This window comes from Cucurbita pepo, chromosome LG11 (genome assembly GCF_002806865.2).
Source record: "Cucurbita pepo subsp. pepo cultivar mu-cu-16 chromosome LG11, ASM280686v2, whole genome shotgun sequence".
Classification (NCBI taxonomy): domain Eukaryota; kingdom Viridiplantae; phylum Streptophyta; class Magnoliopsida; order Cucurbitales; family Cucurbitaceae; genus Cucurbita; species Cucurbita pepo.
The window spans coordinates 1,901,121-1,926,341 of NC_036648.1; the positions used below are offsets into that span (position 1 = coordinate 1,901,121).

The following is a 25,221-nucleotide window of genomic DNA, read 5'->3' on the forward strand; positions in this document are numbered from 1 at the left end:
AACTTACTAAAACTAAAGGAATATTTGAAAAAAAAGCGTTCAGAGGTTACACTGATTGAACATTTAGCAAATGTTCAAAAACTAACATTAGAACCTAACAATGTCTCAATCTGAAGCTTGGGAGGGTCATAGGTTTACATATATTTACATACCGTGCTGTTTTCAGCATCATAATACAACGAATGGATTCAAAGTGAAAACATTTACAAATTAAAAAAAATCAGTCAGCTGCACATCAATGGAATCCTTCCTAGCACTATCCATTTCCTACTTCTGTAAGTAGTGTATACTACCGGCTACTTAAATCGAATGAATGGAGAAAAGAGACCAGTCTCTTCATCTGCACAATGCTTGAGCGATGTTGGAAATCGGCTTTCCTTGCTTCTCAATCGACAAATCTCGACCTCAGATTCAAAGCATGCGTGACTCGAACAGATCTCACAAGCATATGCAGTGAGGCTTTGACGATATAACGAAAGATCATATCAAGTAGAGAAAAAGAAGATTTACTTGCGCTGTGTATCGAAACAATTAGTCTAACCCAGGTGGGTAAAGGATGAGATTCCGTCAGAATGATCGTTTGTTCGTGTGTGGTAAGCTAACTGACTACTTTTGCTGCTCGGTGAGAAATTGCGCACAGGTGTATTCGGACAGGAAACTGGGAAGTTCGATGTCTGAAGGTTCGATAGGGGGAAGAGCCATATCAATGTCTTCAGTAGAGAATGGGATGCTGCAATCAACATTTAATGATTACAAGAATTATTAATGTAATATAAGAGAAACAGGAAGAAATGACTCAAACTTAGTAAGAAAGTTACCTTAGATCATCATCCAACAAGAATGAATTTGAGGTTAAATTCTGATTGTCCTCGTTCAGAATTTCCCTCATTTGAGCAACCACCTAAAGCCATGCCATATCAATTACATAGTTCGCCAAGAAAGTAAATTCACCAAGAAACTATGGGAGATAACACTTGCCTCGTTTGACACACTCTGAGTGCCGTATTTGTCATCCCAATACATAGTACTAATGCGATAAATTTGTCTCACAGTCAATGCCTGCGTTCAGTACTCATACATAAGAAACCCGAATTCAAATAGAAATGATTCCTTGAGATTGGACGATAAAAATAAAAATTTTGACGAGTCAATAAATAAGTGAGACAAACGAATAAGAGTAAAGACCATACAGGGCAAAGATCCTGTCTTATCTCTTCAAGTGATTTCTTTCTCTTCTGATGTATTACCTACATATAATGTAAAATGGCATTGAAATTAGCCTCGGTCCTACAACTAGAGAAAAGGGAAGTCCAGGAAGCATATATACCAGAAACCCGACAGATTGCCTTATATAGTTTAGTTCATGCCAAGAGGTCCCTGAATACTACAATTTCCATTCAAAAAATAAGTTCAACGTTAAATTTCGGACGAGAAATTATGGTGTCAACCTAGACTATAATGTATATATGTACTACCTCATCTGTTGCATTGCCAATCCACTTCTCTAGTTCAGCTAGACCAGATTTCACATACTCGCCATTTGAAAACGTACAACATTCACGTCGTAGAAGAAGGCTTCAAAACAAAACAAACGAAGTCTCACAACCAAATTTAATAAACAATTTGTCACAGCCTTGAAGGGACCAAAAAATGAAACCACATACCTGTTAAAAAGAGAAATATTGATGAACGAGAACACCTGAGTGATCAATTTACGAATGAAGAAAGACGGTACCTGACAAGGAATTTTTCAGGTAAGAAAATAATACAAGAAAATTCATGACTAGTAAGTTCACATTTGTCCATCCCTTCACATAAAAGTTTAAATATTAAGTTGAATATTTGTTGTGTATTAACGCTAGAAACGAAACTGAAAAGGTCCTCAAAAGTAAGCATTTCAGGTTTATTTCAAAGACACACATGATTCACACGTAAAGCTTAGATCATTTGTACATTAGCATTCTATCCTTTTTTTGGTACGGTTGCTTGTTATCTTCACTTGTATTCTAGAACTTCTAATAAGATAAAATGTTCGTTTCTAGTTTAAAAATAAAACAAATCAAACACCACGATGATTATTTCAAAGACATACATGATTCTCACGTAATTGACTCATCAAAGAATCCAAAAACTTTATTATGTTATCCCATGGACTACTTGTAGATGGCTGAGGAACACCAGGCGATTTAGAGGACTTCCCAGCATGTACTCGTGCAGCTTTGGGCGCCTGACAAATAAACAAAAACTGTTATGTTATGCAATACCTTTGCCTAACGACCTTGAAAAATAAAATTCTAGAAATTAAAATATAGACAACGAGAATAAACGAGATGGAAACTATGAAGTGGCTGTCCCCATAGACGATATGTCAAAGAATATAGTGAATTTATATAAAAAAGAAAAGAAAAGAAAAGAAACTGGGTCCATGTATTAAGACCGCAAAATATGCATGCAAAAAATACCATAAATATAGGATAAAGAAAAGAAAAACCAGAAGTAATTTTAAGCATTTAACAACCACTTCAAAGAATTTTGTGCCAGTAAGAAAAGTATTCATTTCAAATCTACTCTCAAAAACATTCCATGCAAACTTTTATTTAGGCACGAAAAAAAATTAAAAATGCAGACAATTAAAAACGTGAACTGAGGGAAACGTACAAACAAATTGAACAATTTTTTTTTTGAGGGAACAAGTATACTTTTTCAGTGGCACAAAGATAATCCAATTATTCTATGAATAGTGTTATAAAATATCATAAAATAAAACCAGCAAAAGCCAAGCAACCCATGAACCATTCTTGAAATAAATAAGATGATATGAATTCCAAGTTATCGCTTTTTAGTCAACATAAAACTCAACTCGTGTTTAAACTAGCTCCAAGTTCACATTTCACCAAGTGGGTTCATGATCCTAAAAAGGCTGATGAGCTAGAGAAAGCCTTTTCTCGTTTATTCTTTCACTAGCCCGTAATGCAAAAATTATCATGTTTATCATTCAGGGACAGAGCAGTGACCTGAATACATGAGCTCAACAATGGAGACAATTCTTTCTTCAAATTATCACGAATCATGCCGAATATCTTCTCCACACAAGCAGTTAATTGCTGTTTAAACAATATAGCCGGATATCTTGCTTCAAGATGAGAAATTCCATCTTCAAAAGTAATATATTTGAAGGGTGATTTTAGTCCCTGACATGGAAGAAAGCAAGATTCAGCTGAAAAAAATATATATATATAACTTCCACCAAAGTTGAACAAGCAATTATAAGAGTGCTAGAAACTAACCACGTTAATTTATTAACCACTTGGCAAGAATCAATCAATCTCTCCACTGTTATTAAGTTAAATGTAAAATAACATCTACACAAAAGAGAATTACAGCACGTCCAAAAAATTAAAGAAAACAGACTTTCCAATCTTTTCTGTCTTCCTAGTTTATCTTCCAACTCAAACTATAGTGATCATTTTATTTTGTTTGAGAGAAAGATAACAGACTTAGCGATCATTTTAAGATGAAGTCAGAAATTCATTTTGAGTTAAGAGTCTTAAGCTTTGATCGATCATTAACAAGAAAGTTGCATTGAAGTCAAACATATTTCCTCAACATTCCTTGTCCAAACTTTAAATGAAAGATTTTGGTAATAAATAGTTTTAACTTATTTCTCACCCAAGATGGGGCAATTTTAAACAAGATGCAATTATTTTAGAGGAAACAAAGTTTCCATTAAAACAACAACAACAACAACAACAAGAACAATAATAATAACGCATGGGAAGACGAATGGAAGATAAGGCAGGACTCAACTAGGTTGAGATGCTAAATTTAAGAAATGATTTGCACCATGAAGAAGTATGGAGACATGTGCACACCTAAACTACCATTTTTCTTAAAATATTACATCCCATGTAGGGCGAGGGATTCAAACTCTACCATCGAACTAAGCTCATGTTTGCAACTCAACTATTATCTTGAGAACAAAACTTAAAAGCAGTCTCAATTAGACATCTAACCATACTAGCGAGGTAGTTTGCATTTTCCATAGATGAATACTTTCAAGAAATCAAAAAAACATTTTACAACAACCAACTTGGGTTTTATGGGCAAGGAATATGGAATATTTTTGAGCATTTGAAACAAAGGGAAGAGGGATCTTCAAGGATAGCTTGAAGAAACATTTATGGACTAGAGTTTCCTTCATTGCCAATTTTTGAATGTAGATGATGAACATTTTAGTGTAATCCCAGTTGATCATATTCTGCAAACTTTAAACTTGGAAGTGTTGAAGGGTCACGACTACAAAACTTATTCCATATCTATGTTTTTACTTTTTTCTCTTTTCAATGAATAACCAAACTTTCATTGAGAAAAAAAAAAGAAAGAATACAAGATGGTATTAACGTAGAGCCTACAAAAAATAAAGGAAGACAATTTACAAAAATTGCCTCCAATCAAGCAAAATGAGACCTAATGGATAATTATAAAAGGCTTAGTCACAGAAGCGCAAGGGACAAATAGAACCTAACCAAATCCCACAGCTTGCTCCGGACGTCTTCTACCCTCTAGGAAGTATATTGTTCCTTACTCTCAAACGCCCCCAAAACATGGCACACACATTAGCTTCCTACAAAAACCTTTGTTTCTCACCAAAAGGAGGAAAGAGAAGGAATTCCTCAAACATCACCCTACATCCCCTAGGTCTTGCCAAGCCAAGACCCAACTCCTAAAAAAAGCAACTCCAGATAGTGTAGGCAAAATCACAACTCTATTGAATGCAATTAAGATCTTCAATCGTCCTCCTACGAAGGATGCAACACAACAATCCCATTAGACAAGGAGGAATTTTAACCTTACACAATGAGACCAAGATAGAGTCAGCCAAGGGAGACGGGTTAAAAACACAAAGAAAAAAGGATTTACACAAACCCTTCATAAGGACTAGGATTCTAGAGTCGAACATCCCTTTTCCCAGAAATACAGTGAAATTCCCCAAGCAAAGATAGAAGAACAATGACATTCAACATTCCCTATTGGACAAAGCTTAATGGAACCCCAACGAACGGAGAGGACAAAGGATGATACTAGACAGAAACTACTGAATGATTCCTCATTGAGAACAATTGGAATAAACGAAGGAACAAAAAGTAGAGCATTCCATCCCCCAACCATTTATCTTTCCATCAAAAGATGTCTCTCCCATCCCAACCAAACAACTAATAAAAAGAGAAAAGAACAAAAACTCCTCGGCAATTACTTTCCAAGGGTTTTTAGATTGTTTCTAGTTCCCTTCTTGTTCAATGCCATCTCTTTGAATTAGGGATGTAATATTGTTTAGAAATAAGAAAAAAGGTGAGTTTCTTCCCATTGCATCCTGATGAGTTCTGATAATATATTAGAGTTTTTGCAACTCAATTGAGCATCACATCCCTTCCTTCGTTCATATACACGTTTTTTGCTCATTAAAATCAATCTTTCTCGTAAACAAAATCTCTCCAAAAAATCATCCACTTATTTAAACAAATATAAAACACAGAGTAAACCATTTAACCCTCGCAATAGACAAAATCACAAACCCAAAATAAGGCACACAGCTCACCTGAGAAATCCTGCTAGCTAAGCCAGTAGAACCTGCAGAACGCTGAGTAGCTGCGCTCAAAAATCCATTTGACTTTATATTTCTTTGCAGGAGGCATAGTAATGCAGAAGCGTTTGACAACCAATATGACAAGGCAATGTTCTCATCCCCAACCTGAGTTATTATAGACAAATTTGAAGACTAAAAGTTAAAACTAGGATGCGAAGTAAAAAAATCAATTTGGAATAAATACAGGACACAGCTTAAGTACTTTCATCAAACTAATGTATTGTTAACACGAGGTAGTAAAGAGATGTCAAAGACTGAACAAGAGAATAACCTTGAGGGCATCATTTATTCGTTCAATTATGTAGTCAAAGATAACTGTTCGTTCTGATTCAAAGGCATGCCAGTTAAGAAGGCATTTGTAGATGATGCAAGCGGCCAGTGGCTTACCACCTTTAAACCCCAAATTTTCTTTAATACACCTAGAAAGGAGTTCGTAGTTTTCCTGTAAAGGAAGTATACTCTTCGTCATTCATGGAAAAAGTTCCACTATGTGACGTTTAAAATGACTACCACTTATCACAAATATTTTTGCCATGGATTTTCATGGATGGAATGTTTAAATTCAAAACTCGGTATTCAATGAACATGTAAAAACCTGGTGTCTCTCTACAGTTAATTTTGTTCGTCGTGATTCGGAAAGGCCTTGTGAAAATGGTGCAACCAGTTTTGTAGGTGTTGGTGACTCCTGTAAAGATGCTCCTTTTTTCAGAAGGATAACTCAGTAGAGTAATAAATCAGACCATTTAAAAAAGATATTTAGCTGTATATATATTATCTTACAAAGAGAGTTTTCCTGTCAGCATTAGGGATAAGCGCACCAGAAGATTTCTGTTTTCACAAAAAAATCAATGATCATGCTAAGTCATGAAACAAAAGTCATATTATCAAATGAAAGAGCAATATAGTTCATGGGAAAATAAAATTAGTATATGGGATTGTTCATGTATTATTCACAAAATGTCTTACCTCAGATAATGCCCTTACAAAATTGGGTCGGGTGCTCCTCGGAGTTGCACTTAAGGCTTTCTGCCGCAATACGTGATTCTCATCCTTTAAAACTGAGAGTTTTTCTTCGAGACTATATTTTAAAACAAGGGTAGAAAAAGAACTAAGGTGAGGTAGGAAAAGATAAATCAGAACAAATATTGGAGTGTAAGGAGCAAAATAGATACAAGTCCAAAAAGAACCTGCCATAAAATTGTTTGCAAAGCCAAAAACAATAAGGGAAGATGTCATCGAACTCAAGTGATACACAAATATAACTTTTAACATTTAACATTTTGATTCAAGAATAGCACCTTTTCACATTATGTTGCAGCTTAGTGCATTTCTGTTCAACCTCCTGCAACTTTTCAACAGTGTGGTTGCCATCCTTTTGTGCCTCAACAAGCTTAACCTCCAGAGCTGAGTTCCTTTTCTCCAGGGCATCCAAAGCACTCTGCGAGGATTTATGAACAACCAATTTGAAATTAACATTGGAAATCCACAAACACTTGAAAGAGTAAAATTATCCAATTTAAATGAGCAAAATGATCAAATAACTAAGTCTCAGCCATACCCCTCTATTTTTGTTGTTCATTTGGCTTCTAAGAATATGATTCCGCCCACTATAACCTTGTCTTTTGGTTCACATACACTGCTACTCTGACTCATTTGCAATTAAACTTTGAAGTCCCATTTTTACCACTTCCGTTAGCTAACATGAAGGGCATAACTATACTATTCTGGTATCTTCAGGAAGTTCTATCAAATCCTATTTATGAGGCTGACCGACTGTTGATACTTGATATTCTGTTTTGTTCAAATTGTTCTTTAGAATTCAAGCCATACACCGCAACATAGTCATTTATCAATCTTCTACGTTCACAATAATTTAGACACAGCTTGTATGGAACTTTCCTTAAAATGATAAAAGTAATCAGAGACATTGGTTTATTGATTCTTGATCAGGATTTGATCAAAGATCTTTGTCTATACACTCACGATTAATCTATGATCTCACTCAATGAACGCCCCTCAACTATATTTGTAGGCTACCAACTTCGCGATTAGAAACCTAGGTATCCAGGTTATTCGTAAAGAACTGCAAAGATATGAAACATTTTAGTGTCCATATAGGCCAGTAACATTTGAATGAGGTTTGACCAGTTTCATGTTGGAATCAGGTTGACCATCATTACGGGTCAGTTCAATCTTAAATTAGACTTTGTCTTGGCCAAGTTTACAGATGGGTATCTAAAATGATCGGGTCATCCATGTTCTAATTAATATTTGTTAGATATTGTCAAATCTTATCAGTCCCACCCACCACATACTCTAGGGAATCCTGTAGGGAGCAGTTGCTATTGTAACAAAGGAACCAATTGAATTAATGCTTGGTTTGGAAATCACCCCTGCTCCAAAAATTGAACAACATGAATTTTTAACAGTTCAATCTTGATTGCAATTGGCGGAAATACCAAAAAGATGATATTACCAAGAATCATGACAGAAGAAAATAAATACAAAGAAAAAACAGAACCATATTACCAGAAAGGTTAATTGCACAGCTCACCTTGAGGAAAGCATTTTCTTTCTTTAGTTCAACTACTGCTACAATTTCTCTTTCAAATGCATACTTCTCCTTTGCCAACAGATCCATTTGGTTTTGCAGAACAGCATTTTTGTTGCACTCATTGATTGCAGCAAATTTAGCTGCATCTAACTCCAGACTCAAAGATTCCAGCATCTTTTGCAATTTTAATATTTCGTTTGACTTAGCCTCTTCATTAGAAGCCTGCATATCAAAAAAGAAAAAAAAAAAAAAAAAAAATCCACAGTTATGAAAACCTTTGCATTAATCTAATTTCTGTGGTCTACATTGTGAACATAAACTTCTGGGATACATAACTAAACAAAAACAAATTTACATATACCTTTTTACAGACATTTTTATACTAAAATGGAACTAAATTAAATAAGTGAACCAATGCCCAAGGTAACTAAAATTACCCGCAGTCTTTTCTCCAAATGCAACCGCCACGTAAGATCTTCCAACTGCTTCTCAAGTTTGTTCTTAGCTAAACGCAATGCTCCAGCTTCATTAGCTTCCTGCCAAAAAAGGTGAAGAAAAGGTGCAATGATGAAATTTAAGATATAAAATAACCTAAATCCTGTATTTCTCATAATACTTGTAACTTTCATCTGATACTTTCTGAATATTCACCTGTTTAAGTCTTCGAAGTTCCCTTTTTGCAAGCTTTTGCCTCCATCGACATTGTATTGAAATAATATAAGCTTGGTGGCGATGGAAAACAGTACGAACCTTGAATGTCCTCCATTGAGCCTAAGATTTCATTACACAAAAAACAGACCATTTATAGTAGGGCCAAACTAAAAATAAGTGAGAAAAACCTATTGTGTTCAATAAACATGACTGTAGTATACATGCCGATCAAGATTTACAGTGCTAAGAACAAATTTAGCAAACTAAAAATAACAATAAATCTAGCAAACCAAAAATAACAATAATGATACTGTTGCAAGTCTGAATTACCTTGCTGTTTTTCTCTTTTATAGGGAGAAAGGCTGAATAAATCTAAATCGATAGATAATCTAAATAAATCAATAGGTAACAAGATATGATAAATCTAAATAAATTTCTAGTCACTCGGTAACAATAAATCTAAATAATAATCTCGAGATACTAGATAACTAAATCTAAATAAATCCAACAAGATAAATGGTCAACTATTCCCTTATTTAATATGGGATTACACAAATATCCTTTGACACCCCCCTCAAGTTGAGTAAGAGATATTATTCATTCTAAGCTTACACTAGATAGGTTTATGTGCAATATTGAATGCACAACTTTGACAACGTGTCTTCAACGTCAAGACTTGACTTTAACAGTAGCTATGAAGACTCCAAATAAATTTGTCAACGGTAGCTATGAAGGCTCTGAATAAATTTGTCAACGGTAGCTATGAAGACTCCGAATAAATTAGCTATGAAGGCTCCAAATCAATTTGTCAATGGTAGTTATGAAGGCTCCAAATAAATTTGTCAACGGTAACCATGAATGCTCTAAATAAATTATCAGTGGTTATGGAGTTCTTTTGTCAACACATTCGTTAGTTGAAGTTGTGAGAGCACATAATTTATGCATACTATCCTCTTGGAGCACTTCCACAGGCGTTGCTCACCTGTCTCATGCTCACTCCTATTGGAGTGCATAGCTCAGTTGGTAACTCTGCGGCAGTATGGGTGGACTCATAATTTACGGTAGTAGGCTTTCCGTAGTGACTTTTCTTACGGTACCGTTCGATTCTTCCATCCAGAATGGGAGTCCAGCCTTGACGAATTCGGACATCTTAGTTTTATTGCCTTCTTTTCTTCCTCTAACGTCTTTGGTTCCCTCCATTATTGAATACTTCAAATCTGAATCTCGAAATTTGATGCCTTTTAACGATGATTGAAAGAATGACTAGTCACGATGGAAAAATTCTTCCTTGTACACGGGGGATTTGCATAATAGTGATGATTGAAGTGATGGTGTTGGTGGTTGAAGTGACCGTGGGCTTGTTTTGCTTGCAGCTGGATATGAGCTTGTGACTAATGGCTAGCCAAAAATGGACTGGCTTTGCTTGCGGCTGGACTTGCGGAAGTATTCTTGTGGAAGACGGAAGAAAGAAAGTGGAAAAAGAGGAAAAAGGGAAATCAGTTGGTGGGCTGGAATTTCTGTTGGTTTGAAATTTCTAGTAGGCTAAATTGCCGAGGAGATTATTGGGCTTGTGGGGATTTCACAAATGCCATGGCTTGTGGTGGTTATTGGAAAATGCAGTGGCTTACGCTTGCAATGGCTTGTGGTGGGTTTGCTTTTAGGCTGATGGAAAGCTTGCGGAACAATAGATGGTTTTTCGGGCTAGCAGTGGCTTGCGGTGGGCTGAGGTAGTATGAAGTAGATCCAAATCATAGGGGTTTTTTTTTTCCCTCACAATCTGAATGAAAATTGGTCATGATGATGGCAACTATGAAAGACTCCGAATGAGACTTATCACGATGGATAATCAACCGCTATGAAGGCTTTACCAATTGAGTTAGGGTCTGGTTTTAGGCTCTGATACTATGTTGCAAATCTGAATTAGCTTGCTATTTTTCTTAGAGAAATACATGTCTCTTTTATACTATAAAAGAGGGAACTAAATCTAATCAATCATACCAAGATCTTTCACTTTCGTCACAAAAATTAATATCTACTTCTATCTATTTACTTCCATCAAGATTGCGTTGGAGTTGGAATCAGATGATAGGACAACTCCATTTGTAGGCTTTATACCAGAGGTTAAAGTGGACACCAATCTAATCCCCCCCTTGTTCCTGTCTGTTAATCATATTTTCTTCCTCGTACAAGGATTTTTAACTTCTCATTGAAAACATGGCTTTTGAAAATCCCAAACCTACAGGCCATAGCTTTGCCAAATCAGATGGCGAAGTTTGCACATGCAAGCAGCTTCTGCCACTTGCATCAACACACATACTAGCATGGCATAAAAATAAATGGTACGTGAAACCCCTTCCCACCTGATAAGGCTTTGACTCATAAGTCATATGTGCGGTGTCCCAATGAAAAGAACAATATATAACACTCAATCAGTACAAAGAGGTGGTCTTCGTTGGTTGACTTCTTAAAGGAACCATCTATATTTTTTGTTTTCTAAAACAAAAGGTTTGTTTTTTTTTGGTCAAAACATGCTGTTTTCTAGAACTTATTCTCCCTAGCATTGTTTTCACTGATACCTTTTTTCCCCAGAGCAACTGGGAAAACTGTGTTCGTAAACAATAATTTCATGTATTTTAGAAGGGACTATCAGTTTTTACCATTTAAAACAGCTAAATTAAAAAGTTCCCAAAAATTATTCTGTGGAAGCGCCCACACAGCCCATCAGAGTAACCTGGGAGGGGAATACAGATAGCATTGATTAGCAGTAAAGGTCATTTTATTTACCTGAATTAATATCGCAGCTTTATTTCTTCTATCATGCAAAAACCTTTTGCGAGTCGTAAAACCACGAATACTGGACTGTATGGTTAGAGCAGCTTTATAGAGCTCCAAATAAGTATTCCTGGAGAACCACCTGCGAATATATTTCTGTATCGTAGTGGCAGCAGCACTTTCTCGTTTCGCAACATAAAACTTTCGGGCAAGGCATCCTACAAATAAAATTAATCATCACTAAACCATCATAGCAATAATACGTTTGCAAGTAAGAACAAATAAAATATACCATAGAGTAGAAAAGAATTAGGTCCCTTATCATGAAACCACACACATAAAAATGAAATAGTAACCAGCTTAAAAAAACAATACATATAGTGCAATCATCCAACTATTGCCAAGTTGCCTATAAACCCCCATGACCTACACATATCATCCATGATCCCATCACAGCCATTTTAGTAGCTTATTTGGTGCTGATGGTAACTTACAAGATATTGTAGATACAGTAGCTAATTTTGGTAAAATATCAAAGGATACGGATTATTGCCCCTTTCTATAAATAGACATTAAGTGCGATATCCCACATTGGTTGGGGAGGAGAATGAAACATCTTTTATAAGGGTGTCGAAACCTTTTCCTAGCAGACGCGTTTTAAAGCCTTAAGGGGAAGCCCGAAAGGGAAAGCCCAAAGAGGACAATATATGCTAGCGGTAGACTTGGATGTTACAAATGGTATCAAAGCCAGACACCAGGCAATATGCCAGCAAGGAGGTTGTTCCTCGAAGGGGGGGTAGACACGAGGCGGTGTGCCAGTAAGGACACTGGGCCTCGAAGAGAGGTGGATTTGGTGGGGGTCCCACATTGATTGGAGAAAGGAACGAGTACCAGCAAGGACGCTGGGCCTTGAAGGGAAGGGGGGTGGATTGTGATATCCCACATTGGTTGGGGAGGAGAACGAAACACCCTTTATAAGGGTGTGGAAACCTTTCCCTAGCAAACGCGTTTTAAAGCCTTGAGGGGAAGCCCAAAAGGGAAAGCTCAAAAGGGAAAGCCCAAAGAGGACAATATCAGTGATGGGCTTGGACTGTTACATCAAGCATGGCTTAATATTAAAGTGAAATTACAGTAGAACTGATAAACTAAGTGGGATCTGTAACTAATAACCAGTGCCTACATTACAAATGGTTAAACAAATTTAATGAACGTGTCACATGGGGCAACCAACAAACTTTTCATGGAGCCATTCTACATTTCAATTTGAAAACACGTGAACTTTACTCACTTCTTCTATCATTTTCATGCCAATCAACCTGAAGTAGCAACAAAATTAAAATTTTAAAAGCAAGATTTGTCACACAAATGAATTTTAACGAATAGATCAAAATTTTAAATTATCTGACAAGTTACACATTAAGAAGTAGGGGTTAATGGTAAAACCCCATATGAAGCGCTTTTTCCGACCTCACAAATGCTAATACTTTTCTTTCTTTCCCAAAGATAATCTCTTCTCCTCTTTACTCTCTCAAGTATGGTATGGTGACCTTTATGGTGGTTTTAGTTTATTAAATTAACGTTCTTAACAAGCAAAAAAGATATCAAGATTGATAACAGCAGCAGATGTCCAAACAAATAAGAAAAAACAAAAAGGCTACCCATTAACCAGAAGTTATGGAAGTAACAAAAGGAATGGGCATGGCTGGAGACCAGATTTCAGTGACTAGAAGAGTTTATAAAATATCTATGGGGCCCGCTGGCATCAAATACAATGATAGGTAATTGTTACGTGCTGAATACATGGTAAAGTCAACTTATTTGAATGATGTAATGAGTAATCCATGCAAAACAATTATTAAAAAAATAAATAAAAGCCATTTAACTCCATGAATGCAACTCTCTTAAACTTGACATGAACATGCTCACAATCACAAACATATGAATAGGATAGAGAAGCCCAACCAAGCATATGACCTCCAAAGAATGAAAAAATTAGAAAATGAAAACAAGTGCAATGACCTCTGCAGTATGCTTGAAGTGAAATTGCAGTAGAACGCATCAATAAAAAATCCTTGCGCGCATGATATGTTTGTAATCGGCGTTGAATACACTTCGCAGCATTATCCAATACTTCAGCTCTTCGAGCATCCAGAATGCCAATTTGACCAGCCCTAAGAAATATTTTGGTCCTACCTAACTACAATATAATAATAACTTTAAGAATCACAAACATTTCAACAGCTGCATGTTTGTTTAAACTAAAAAATTCAGGACAGTCACATGTATAAATACAACGATCAAAAGCACAATATGTAACACAGAAATATCACAATATAGCATAATAATGTTTTTTTTGGTTAAATTACAGATTTAGTCAATAAACTTTCAGAATGACATCCAATAGGTTCCTAAACTTTAGGAGTGTCTAACAGATTCCTAAATTGTCAATTCAAATTTTGTGTCCAATAGGTTAATGGATTTTAATAAATATTATTAGACACAACCCTAAAAATTTAGAAACTTAACTTGTAATTTAATTTAATCTTTCTTCAGATTACTTCCCTGAACAAATCTCAACTTTCAACTTCTCTAAATTATTCCTTGATGTATCACATATACGCATTCATACCATATTCACTTACTCATTCAACCATTCAAGAAAGAAAATGACTAAAAGAACACTCATATAGCAACTTACCTGAAAATTTTTTAGCTTCAACTTTTGTAGAATTTTTTCTGTTATCAACCTTTCATCGTAGCTACAAAAACAAAANAAAAAAAAAAAAAAAAAAGACTGAATATTCAAGGACACCAACATATCAAAAGTTTTTGTTTCTAACTAGTGTCATAACTTTCAATTATGTCTCTAATAGGTTCATGAAATTTTAAGACACAAAACTAAAAGTTCAAGGATTTGTTAGGCACAAAATTGAAAAGTTAGGGACACACCTTTCAAAATTCAAGAACCTATTAGACACAATCTCCCTTTATCACTCCCTAACTTTTCCCACTAACTCATCTTTCCCTCAACAACATATCACTCTTTTTCCATTTTTTCTCTCTAAAATTATTCCTTCAATAAATTTTCTTTCCGTATCTTTACTTCATCTTTCTCTCTATTTCTCTCTCCAACTTTTCTCTTTATAAATTTTCCCCCTCCTTCTAACCTAACCTTTTTCTCTAACATGTCTTGTTCTCTAAATTTACTCTCTAAAATTTCTTTTTAACACTGCGCTCACTCTCTCTAACTAATCCAAGTATAACACCACCTCTTGCTCTCCATTCTCTCTCTAGCTAATCTCTATATAACACATCTCTCACCCTCTAAGTCTCTCTAACTTTCTTCGCTAAATATAATCTCCCTTTGTAGCTTTTCATTTCTGCTCTCTATATCTAATTACCTTTCTAAATTTTATCTTTTGTCCTTATAACTTGTACTAAAATTGATTATTATCTTTTGTTCTTTTACAAATGGAAAACCAAAAACTATTACCAGATTTTGTTTTTTTTAAAACAGAAAACAGAAAAACCAAAATGATTATCAAAGAGGACCTAAATGTATCAAAAAAGTGTATCAAAATAAAGAAGATAAAAATAAAACAAACCTTCCATCCAATAAATCAGGAGCCAACAAACCAAAACGGTCAATAAACTCTGTATAAGTTCTTCTGGAGGGATAACCTGCAAGACTTATTCGAACAGCTTCCAAAACACCCTTCAATCAAACAAGTGAAGAAAAATTACATCATATCCTAATATTTATTAAAACAAGGACTACATGATATCGTTGCATTTAACCCAAGTAACAAACTGCATGCAAGTATAGCAGACAAAAACAAAGTCAACATATGAAGAAAACAACCCATAGAACCAAGTCAATGTTCATGTCTACATCATAGAAGTTTCTTAATTGTTATCACGACTCATGATCTTTGCTGTTTCTATCTTTGTAGCCACAACTAGAAATTTATCTCAGAAAGATATTGTCATAGTGTCTCCGGAACAACGGCACAAGGTCACCATACCAAAAAAAAAACAGCCACAGAAAAGCGGAGGAAGCCCTGAACTAACTAAAAAAGGGGCTCAACTCTAACAAGATCGAACCTATATCATAATTACAAAAGAGACTATTAACAAACATCCATATGGAGGCATTACACCGAGCCACTACCAAATCTCCTCATTGGATCTCTCAATCTTCCTAAAAATCTAATTATCCTCTCTAGCTAAATGCTAAAATAATAGCACAAAAAAAAAAAAAAAAAAAAAAAAAAAAANAAAAAAAAAAAAAAAAAAAAAAAAAAAAAAAAAAAAAAAAAAAAAAAAAAAAAAAAAATCTTGCTTGCCACAGCACATGGCAATTCTCACAAAAAGGCAAAGACAAGAGAACCTTCTCAATCATGGGATACAATCTCTTCTCCAAGCTAGATGTAAACCAAAAGCTCTCTCTAAAGTGTTTTTAAACTATCTTGTCTTTATCATGACCAAAAGTGTTTTCTAATCTTTTAGTGGTCTTGGTTTGGGTGGATTTCATATGCACACCCCGTTTTTTATTGAAGTTACAAAAAAGAAATGGGATCTCCAATGCAACTGCACCTTTGCTACCCATTTTACCCATGCAAACTTTTTACCGTCAATATGAGTTTGGGTTAATGCAGTGAAGAAAAAGACTCCAATGCAAATCCTTGTAGACTATAAACTTGAGATATACTAGCTCAATCCTAAAACACTTGATGTGTTCCTTATGATCGAAATAAAAAGTGGACTTAACTTGCATCTTAGAAGACCTACAAAAATCTAACTATTAGAATACAGATATAAGGTAAAAAACATACAGAGTTTAAACAGATAAAAAATAAAATCCCATTTTGACGTACATATGGAAACTAAAATCAACCTCACCAAGTAAACAGCCAATAGTTTACAAAAATGCCACTCAAGTAAACACAGGAAGGTGAATCATGTATTTATCTGCATGTGGAAAAGGGAAATATATCAATTTCTAGAAACTGACCCCACAACGTAATTGATGCAGAATGCTTGGGTTCTCAAACTTCTGGGGCTTATTAAGAGAATTTGGCTTCACACAGCGTACATAATGGGGCTCAGTAGAATTCAGTGTCTCCATAAGTGCTTGAAGTTGTTGCTGTCAGCACCGCAATTTGAAAAATGTAGATCAGAACATTAGACGGCAAAAAAACCATATAATATTAACAATCAAATATAGCCTTGCAGTGAGCATCACTCTTCAAATGAAAAGGTTCATCCAAGTACTATTACTCAAAGAAAAAGCCGCCAAACACTATGGCACTCTAGTTATAGCTTTACTAGTATTAGTATGAAAGGACGTAAAGCATGGCTTACATGCAAAAATCCATTCTCATCCTGTCTTCTACTTGGGCAAATAGTAACATTATTGAATAACTCCAAAAAACACAAAAGGCTATTATCCAAATGTCTTGTAACATTTTTCCTCGAATAACTCTAAATCTTTTCCTATATATTACCTCCAAATTATCAATAGCAAAGCTTCAACCTACCAACACTATGAACACTAAGAATTAGTACATGGTATATAAATTGAAAAAACTTTTCAAAGTCTCACCTTAAATCTTGAGGCTACAGAAGAAAATTTATACGATGATCTTGAAGATTCCTCTGGAACGGAAGAGAAAAGGCCAGCAACAAAAGTGCATCTAGAAGAAGCCAATAGACTGCAATGCTCTACCACAACATAATCACGATTTTTATCTAAAAAGGTGTCTGTATGATAAGTGACCTACAGGAAGGGGAAAAAGGCAGAAACCTCATCAAAATAAAGTAAATAGTATTTATATCAAACAATAAGATCAAATATTTACATCATAATACTACACACCTTTCCAGCATAATGGGAAAGAGTGAAATCTGTTTCTGAAAATTTTGTTCTTTCCAACCTTGGGTGAGTATGAAAGTTCTGAAATAATTTGGTTGAGAATGTTTCATGAGTTGATCTTGGAAACAGACTGCATGAAAAGGAAAACGAGGATAAGGATAAAGTGCAGCAGAATGATTTATAGCTAACTTGCACCAATTGGTAATGAATAACTCAAACAGTACCAAGCCTCATCCAGCAAACCAATGATCCCAATAGGTTTCTGCAAAAGACCAAAAAAAAAAAAATTAAATAAATAAAAAAAAAAATAAATAAATAAAAAATAATCAATGAACACAGGAAAAGGGAAATATGTGCAACGGAGAGGTTCTCTAAACTAAAAATATGGATTTCAATCAACATGAAAATTAGCCACTAATTTGGCAATAAATACCAGAAGTGCAATAAGCAATAGACGATCATGAAAATGAGGATAAGATATAGAAGTCAAGAACACCTATCATTCTTAATGTCACTCTTTACAACCCGACTATGCGCACAATTTCCGTCCCCAACCAAATAAAATTCATACAGTTAAACTCCTAATATATATTTTTTTTTTTCTCCTAATAATTTTTTTTTTTTTTTCCTCCTAATAATTTTTTTTGAACTATAATAACCTAGATATCAGCCAATAAAAAAATAGGCTTCAAAGGAAACCAGGGGAAAACCTTCTCAATCAAATCCAACACATCCTGATTGTCGATGAATTCAATGTAGCTCCAATTTATTTCCTCTTTGCTATACTCTTCCTGCTCCATCTTAAACACATGCTGAAACAAGTGGAAAAGTTTAAATTCTAGTTCATCATCAGCATAATGTAAAAAACAATTACAAAGCTGCAGACCTCATTAAAATGTTGCTGAAGCTTTTCATTCGCAAAATTGATGCAAAACTGCTCAAAACTATACAAAATGAATGTGTTATTAATCAAACAATGAATAACAATGATGGTATACCAAGATTCAAATCAAAAAGATCAACTGTGATCACAAAAACAGTTCATTTTGAGTTGTTAAGCTGGGTAGGTACTTGATTCAAACTGTTAGAAGACCAGAAAAATACTTTTCTAAGCTAAAAGGATGCATGAGGAATATAAAATTAAAACGAAAAAAGCAGTGTAGAGTACTTTATAGCTGATCAACAGTCAAGTTTCAATTATAAGGATGGGAACCATGCAAGACATAAAAATTTCTTCAAGCATCAAGATCTCATGCTGGAAAGAAACTCAAAGCACCATATAGAAACATCCTATTAAGTTCTTGAACAGAAGTAAAAGCAACTTCCATCAATTGTTAGAAATACTGAAATACGAAGACCTACTATGTCTACTTTCGCCTCTTCAAAAAAAATATATATACTTTTTGAAAAACATGCTGATAACTTCCCATCGAGACCCAAGATAAAATCATGTATCTATTACCATCAGCAAGTATAGAAAGATATGTACTTTGGTGGGAACTATAAATAAACTTAAAGATCTATACTTAAAAATAAAGCCAGCAGCCCTAACAAGAAAATCTTTGAATATAAGCAAAAAGAAAGTTACACTAGTCTACTTAAAATGCTCAGGTACAAATTAATCACAATAACCTGAGGCAAATAAGCTTAGGTTTCTAACTCAAAATGGCATACATAAGTCCCACAATACCAAATATTTTTTCAAAGAGAATTTAACATTCAATACCAATCTCCTCTCTCTTGATGTATAGTTTGGCTCTTGATTAATTAAAGCTATTCTCAGTTTTTTATAAATAAAAAAAAATGCATATCAGTTCCATGTTTAGAGCCACAGATTGCAGGATTGCTTCACTTCATCCAAGATTTCCTAAAGTCTACTGATTCAAAATATTTCACACCATTTTTCACTTACTACATCATGCTATACAAATTGAGATCTTAATCAAGAAGTTCCCCATCAAAATAGATGCCAGTACCAAAATATATTACAATTATTGAAGGTATTTGGCAAAAAAAAGACAAAGTAAACAAGTAAAGAGGAGAGAATATAGCTAGTTAAACAAAAAACCTTCTCAACATTAAAATGTCAAAAATTTATAAGCTTAAAAAACAAATGAAATGAGCTCTAATGAGAATTTATAAGGTTCAAAACAAATGAACTTTTTCATTTCACATTCAATGCACCATGAAATGAGTATTTTCAAATAAATCATAAGGCTGATGGTGCAACTCAAAATGTAAGGAAATAAGATTAAGGGTAAGGAACTACCTATTGTCCTTAAAGCATTCAAAACCATAAATGTCCAATAACCCAATTTGAAATTGAGAATTTGGATCTTGTCCGACAGATCGGTTGATCTTATCAACAAGCCTGAAACAAATGCCAATATATGAAAAGCTGTGATTTGGTCATAATTTGTGTAAAAAGTCAATAAAAATTGAAGTTGCAGTAACTGTCACACCAATCAAACAGACGAGCGTAAACAGTCTTTGCCAATGCATCTCGACTAGCAACGGCACCTTCACAATCTAGCGCTTTGACAATAATTCCTTCATGAGTATGAATTGAACGAGTACAAAGGGCTGAGACCAAGAGGTTGGAATTACACCTAATTGTGAGAATGCATATTTAGCAATCCAAAAAGCAAGTGAACATCAATAACAATGAATTAGTCATTCATATTATCATAAAATTCCTAAAAGAAGCAATAGATTGTAGTCAAACAATTCACTGATGCAAGTCCTAAAAGTGATTGGAGAAACACATGTAACACAATCATCCAAATTAATCACAACTATCAAACCTTAATCATCAATTAAACTAAAATGAAGTAGCAAAAATTGAAGGGCCTAGAGTCTGGGCAGAATTTTGGGCAAGCTAAAGGCTAATGGGTTGCAATGGCAATAGCTAAGAGAGTGTTGATGCTTGGGAAGAAGCAAACTCAACCGCGCTAGGAATTGGGAAATGGAAGGGTAGTAGGCTTGTGAAGTAGCAAACCAAAGAGACTTCCCAATTTTATGTCCAAAACTGATAATTTAGTGTCTTATAGATCTTTGAACTTTCAATTTAGTACTTGACCTATTCAAAAAAATTTAAAATTAACAAATCTATTATATACAAAATTAAAAGCAAGGTTTCTATAAAAAGATAGGCAAAAATAACTAACAATTGAATTTAAAATATTGTAATCAGGTAGAGTGTAATAAGTATTTTTCAAGCTTCCCACAGTCACCTACATGAGAAGATTAGAAGCCACCCCTAAATGAAAGGTAGACTTTTCATCCTTCAAGACGGAAGAGTCGTGTTCTTTTCCAGGCAAAAACTCAATGTTCCCCAAATGCAAAATTGCAGCCAAGGTACGAAAGATAGCTTCCTGACAAGATGATAGTACCAGAATACAATAAGAGATTGTGCCTTGTATAATCTACCGTGAAAAGACAAGGAAAACTCATACTGTTATATTCCTTTCAAACCTGATCCTCATGGCTGATACCAACTATATCCATTGCCCTCCTTGTCCTAATATACTCCTCAGCATTGCTCACTCCATCTAATTCATAGGTCTTGCTTTGATTTAAGTATCGAAAATGACTTGGGTGGTCTAACTTGTACTTCTCTGCATCCTAGACATGAATACACAAAATATATATACATTTACGGAGAGTACACTAAACATCAAAAGGCATGATATATTGTTGATACGATATTTATATTAAGAAAACAAACATAATAGCAGAGACATTAGAGAAGAAAACATAAAAAGATAGACAATGCTAAACAACAGAATGATAAGAGATACAAGGAATACGGGAAAGGTATTACCCTGCCAGATGCACATAGCTGATAAAAACAATGATAGTTCCTCTCAGGGTTCGTAATTTGCACAACACGAGAACGTTCTAGAAGATAAGTTCTAATTGCAGCACCCGATATTCTACCATTCGTATCAAACTGAATTTCAACAAACTTCCCAAAACGACTGCGAACAAAAGAGAACAAAACAAGTATTTAAGTAAAAACAACTTGGGTTGAATTAAATTAACACATCAGCAAATAGCATCAAAACAGTACAGTTAGACTAACAAGAATTACACATAAAGCCTCTAATTATTCACATTATCCATGTATTGGAACTATTCTGTTCACTAAGATTGGGAGCTATACCATATGCCTTTTCCAAATAACTTCAGATAAGTAAATGTCCCCATCATTCAAGATTATATAGTTTTTATCCAGAGTTAGCCTTCAAGCAGGGTTTCCCCAAATAGAAGCAATCAACAGAAACAAGCACCAGGGCAGTGAAGATATTGCATTGACAAGTTATAAGAAAAAGTAACAGATATAACTAAGATAGGCAACAAAACTATGATATACAGGGGAAAAAAAGAAGAAGAAGAAGAAAAAAAGAACAAAATACACAATAGCAGCAAAGTACTTAGTGATCTGGCCTTTAGCAACATTGCATTCCTATTCATGTGTGCATGAAATTAAAGAGAATAAAACAGTACATCTCTTCGACAACAACTAAACAGTAGGTGATGGAGAAAATCTAACAAGGTTTCAAGATTTAGGACCGGTTGTGACAGACTAGTATATGATGTAGCAGGGTAAAGATTCACAACCAGCAGAGTCTTCTTCAGAATGGTATAGCATAAATGATACTCGGACCAATGATGGTTAGAGAAAAAGTAAATAATAAGAACAAGTTCAAGAAAAGATTTCCACCTTGAATTATCGTTTCTAACTGTCCTTGCATTACCAAATGCTTCCAGCAAAGGATTTGACTGCATGGGGCAAAAATTGAACGCGTTGAAACCATGAGGAAAGCCAGAACTAACAGAGTATTATTACTATGATTTGATGAGGAAAGCAAACTTAATACAGTACAAATACATCAACCCCTAGAATTTTAACGTAAATGTGCAATTTATAATTTTGGAATGAAAAATAAAATGATGCAAAATCAGACTTACTACGTCCATCCAAAACCTATTTGATATTTAACATATCTTCTTCGCAACAAAAATCACCGGTTAGGTAAATAAAACTCCCCTCCAGAACAAATAAAAATAGTAAGATTATTGTGATTACATATAAATCTTTACCAAAATGGAACAATATGGAATTGGACTGACAGACAGGGACCCTTACTTCAAGAACTTGTTGCTCAACAGTTCTGTCATTGCCAGACGCTCGACCTCCAACAAATGTAAGATACTGCATAATCAATTTTGTTGTCTCGGTTTTCCCTGCACCACTCTCTCCACTGACCAATATTGACTGGCTTCGACCCTCACTAATCATTGCTCTGAAAAAATGAAAGAAAATAATTGAGGGCTTCATAATGCTCCATCATGTGAAAATTGTTGATGATGCATTAGAAACTGCAAAACACACACACACACACATATGATCCGGGTATCAATTAAATTGATTTCCCTACAACTTGACCTACCTATAGGATGCATCAGCAACTGCAAAAACATGGGGGCTCAGTTCCCCAAAAGGTGCTCCCTTGTACTGCTCCATCATGTGAACATTGTATAGATGGGGAAGCTTTGTGAATGGATTAACAGCAATCAAAATGCTACCTGTGTATGTCTAACAGAAACAAAAGACAACAAATATATATTATATATTATATATTTTATATTTTATATTTTATATTTTATATTTTATATTTTATATATATATATATATATATATATATATATATATATATATATATATTAATTCACAAAGGTTTTACAATGATGCCAAAATATATTAACTTAAACAAGGCATCTGAAAAACTACAATGGCAGATTAGAGTAATTTGTCCAGAGTAGATTCTTCCATGATTCTGGATTGACAGAACTTGAACATTGATGACGTTGTAAACACTACAAGTAGCAAATATTTGGAAAAAAAAATAACTTTCTTTCACTTTTAGGCTTTCCTGCTCTTTTAGCATAAACCTTGCCCTACAAGCCAAGATAAAGCCGAGCATTGCATGTATGAATATGGACCCCAAATAACGTTAAAGGCAACTTCTAAGAAAACCACAAACCGAAAGAAGATTCAAGTCGAAAGCTCTATATTTGAAAATTTGTAATAATAGTTGGAGTTCAATCACATTGTGATAGAAAGAGAAAACAAAGCTATATAAATGAATTTTCAAAAGTAAATTGGGAATCCAACATTTATCAAAGATATAAGTATTTCAATAGTCATGTCCGATGACATCTTAGCAAATAAAAGTCATGCTTGTCAAACTCAAGCACTAACATCATTCCGCGGATGGAAGAGATGCCAACTCTGTGGTCTTAAGTCATTAAATCAAAACAGAAATCACACTCACATGCCAGACAGGGAAGTACTGAGAAGAAAATACTCAAAGAACCTTCAAACCCAATCTCTTATGTGACTATTACTCCTTGTGATAAAAGAACTAGGAAGTTAAATTATCGTGAATAAATTATAGCTAAATGTACATTTAACCATAATTAATATCCTAAAGACAAAACTCATACTAACAACTGATTAATCTACCTATCAAAGTACTGCTTAACAACATCTTACATATATGTCATTGAGAGAATATCTTCTTCGAAGATTATAAAGCACCCCAGGCTCATTCAAATAGGTCAACTTCGTCATATCATCCACCCCTCCATGCTCGTCCTCATCCGCATCCCTCGGCAAAAGCTTCTCAGGAAGAGCCAAGACCTACAGTTAACAAAACAAAAAAAAATACAATAAGAACATCATTTCCTACCGCTTCAAAAATCTGAAAAGTCGCACAATAAAAGGATGTGGAAGGAAATCACCTTCTTTCCAGTAATAGTTGCAACTCGAGCTTGTTTACCGCCGAACTCGATGACTTCACCAGCCACCCAAGCAGAATCCCTGTCTTCCACCCAAACCTTAGAGCCCTTGCGTAGGCTCATTTTTCCGGTTGCTAAAGTGGAAACGTGAGCAGAAAGAATGCAAAATCAAAAGGTTTGGAAGAAATCAAATTTGAAATTGAAACCCTAAGAACAGAGAAGAGAGAAGAAGATAGAGAGACAGGCAGAGAGAAAACGAAGTTGCAGAGGCATTGTTTGGGTTCCCGCTCTAACAGGTGTGTAGACTTGAGTCTCTCAAAAAAGAAACCCCAGAAAAAATTGAAATGTTAAACTGAGCAAGATATTTATAGCGTTACCGACACGTCACCCCCCCTTTTTTTTTCTTTTTCTTTTTTTAATTTTATTTTTAACCGCCGTTTCACTTAACGGCTCGCTTTATCCTCCATTTCTCCCACTATTTTTACGTTGAAAAGATTTACTTTCTTTAATTACTTCAAAACGACTCAGTTGAATGCGCCACCACGCGCCACCAGGGAGCGTCTTCCCCGCCAAACTGATTTTTATGTAAAGTAGATTTTGAATTTTTGAATTTTTGAATTTTTGAATTTCTGAAATAATTCTATTTGTACTTTTTCAACCTACCACCCGTTAAAGAATCTGTCTCATTCTCAACCATGTCTCGCCCAATTATTGTGGGTATACAAATTTAGGGTTTAGTGTTTAGCCTTTCGGTTTTAGGCCCAAAGCCAAAACGTCTTCGCTATAATATAATTAATATCTTTTGAGTTATGAACGTGACGTCTTGAATTGTGACGATGACAAGATCACAAGTTGCAAACATAACATAGTAATTTTTAACAATGGCAATTCCTTGCCGTTGATAGCTACTACTGATGA

General features: G+C 34.7%; 1 protein-coding gene across 1 annotated transcript; it reads right to left on the reverse strand.

Annotated features, from left to right (window-relative positions):
* Window positions 1-6: 6 nt before the first annotated feature.
* Window positions 7-24,636, reverse strand: LOC111806002 (myosin-15). The gene is made up of 38 exons (XM_023691323.1): window positions 24,307-24,636; window positions 24,059-24,205; window positions 22,953-23,098; window positions 22,649-22,805; window positions 22,223-22,281; window positions 21,320-21,476; window positions 20,971-21,120; window positions 20,734-20,870; window positions 19,959-20,105; window positions 19,766-19,867; window positions 18,383-18,440; window positions 18,207-18,308; window positions 17,721-17,758; window positions 17,500-17,626; window positions 17,227-17,400; window positions 16,636-16,767; window positions 15,227-15,336; window positions 14,320-14,380; window positions 13,641-13,818; window positions 11,634-11,839; window positions 8,850-8,969; window positions 8,636-8,734; window positions 8,199-8,420; window positions 6,943-7,082; window positions 6,611-6,722; window positions 6,425-6,472; window positions 6,240-6,329; window positions 5,916-6,086; window positions 5,597-5,749; window positions 3,015-3,191; window positions 2,093-2,227; window positions 1,665-1,735; window positions 1,476-1,575; window positions 1,328-1,384; window positions 1,191-1,247; window positions 979-1,059; window positions 819-901; window positions 7-730 (listed from the first exon to the last, which is right to left on the reverse strand). The coding sequence occupies exons 1-38, from the start codon at window positions 24,424-24,426 to the stop codon at window positions 607-609; spliced, it is 4,548 nt and encodes a 1,515-aa protein (XP_023547091.1). The 5' UTR covers window positions 24,427-24,636; the 3' UTR covers window positions 7-606.
* Window positions 24,637-25,221: the final 585 nt, after the last annotated feature.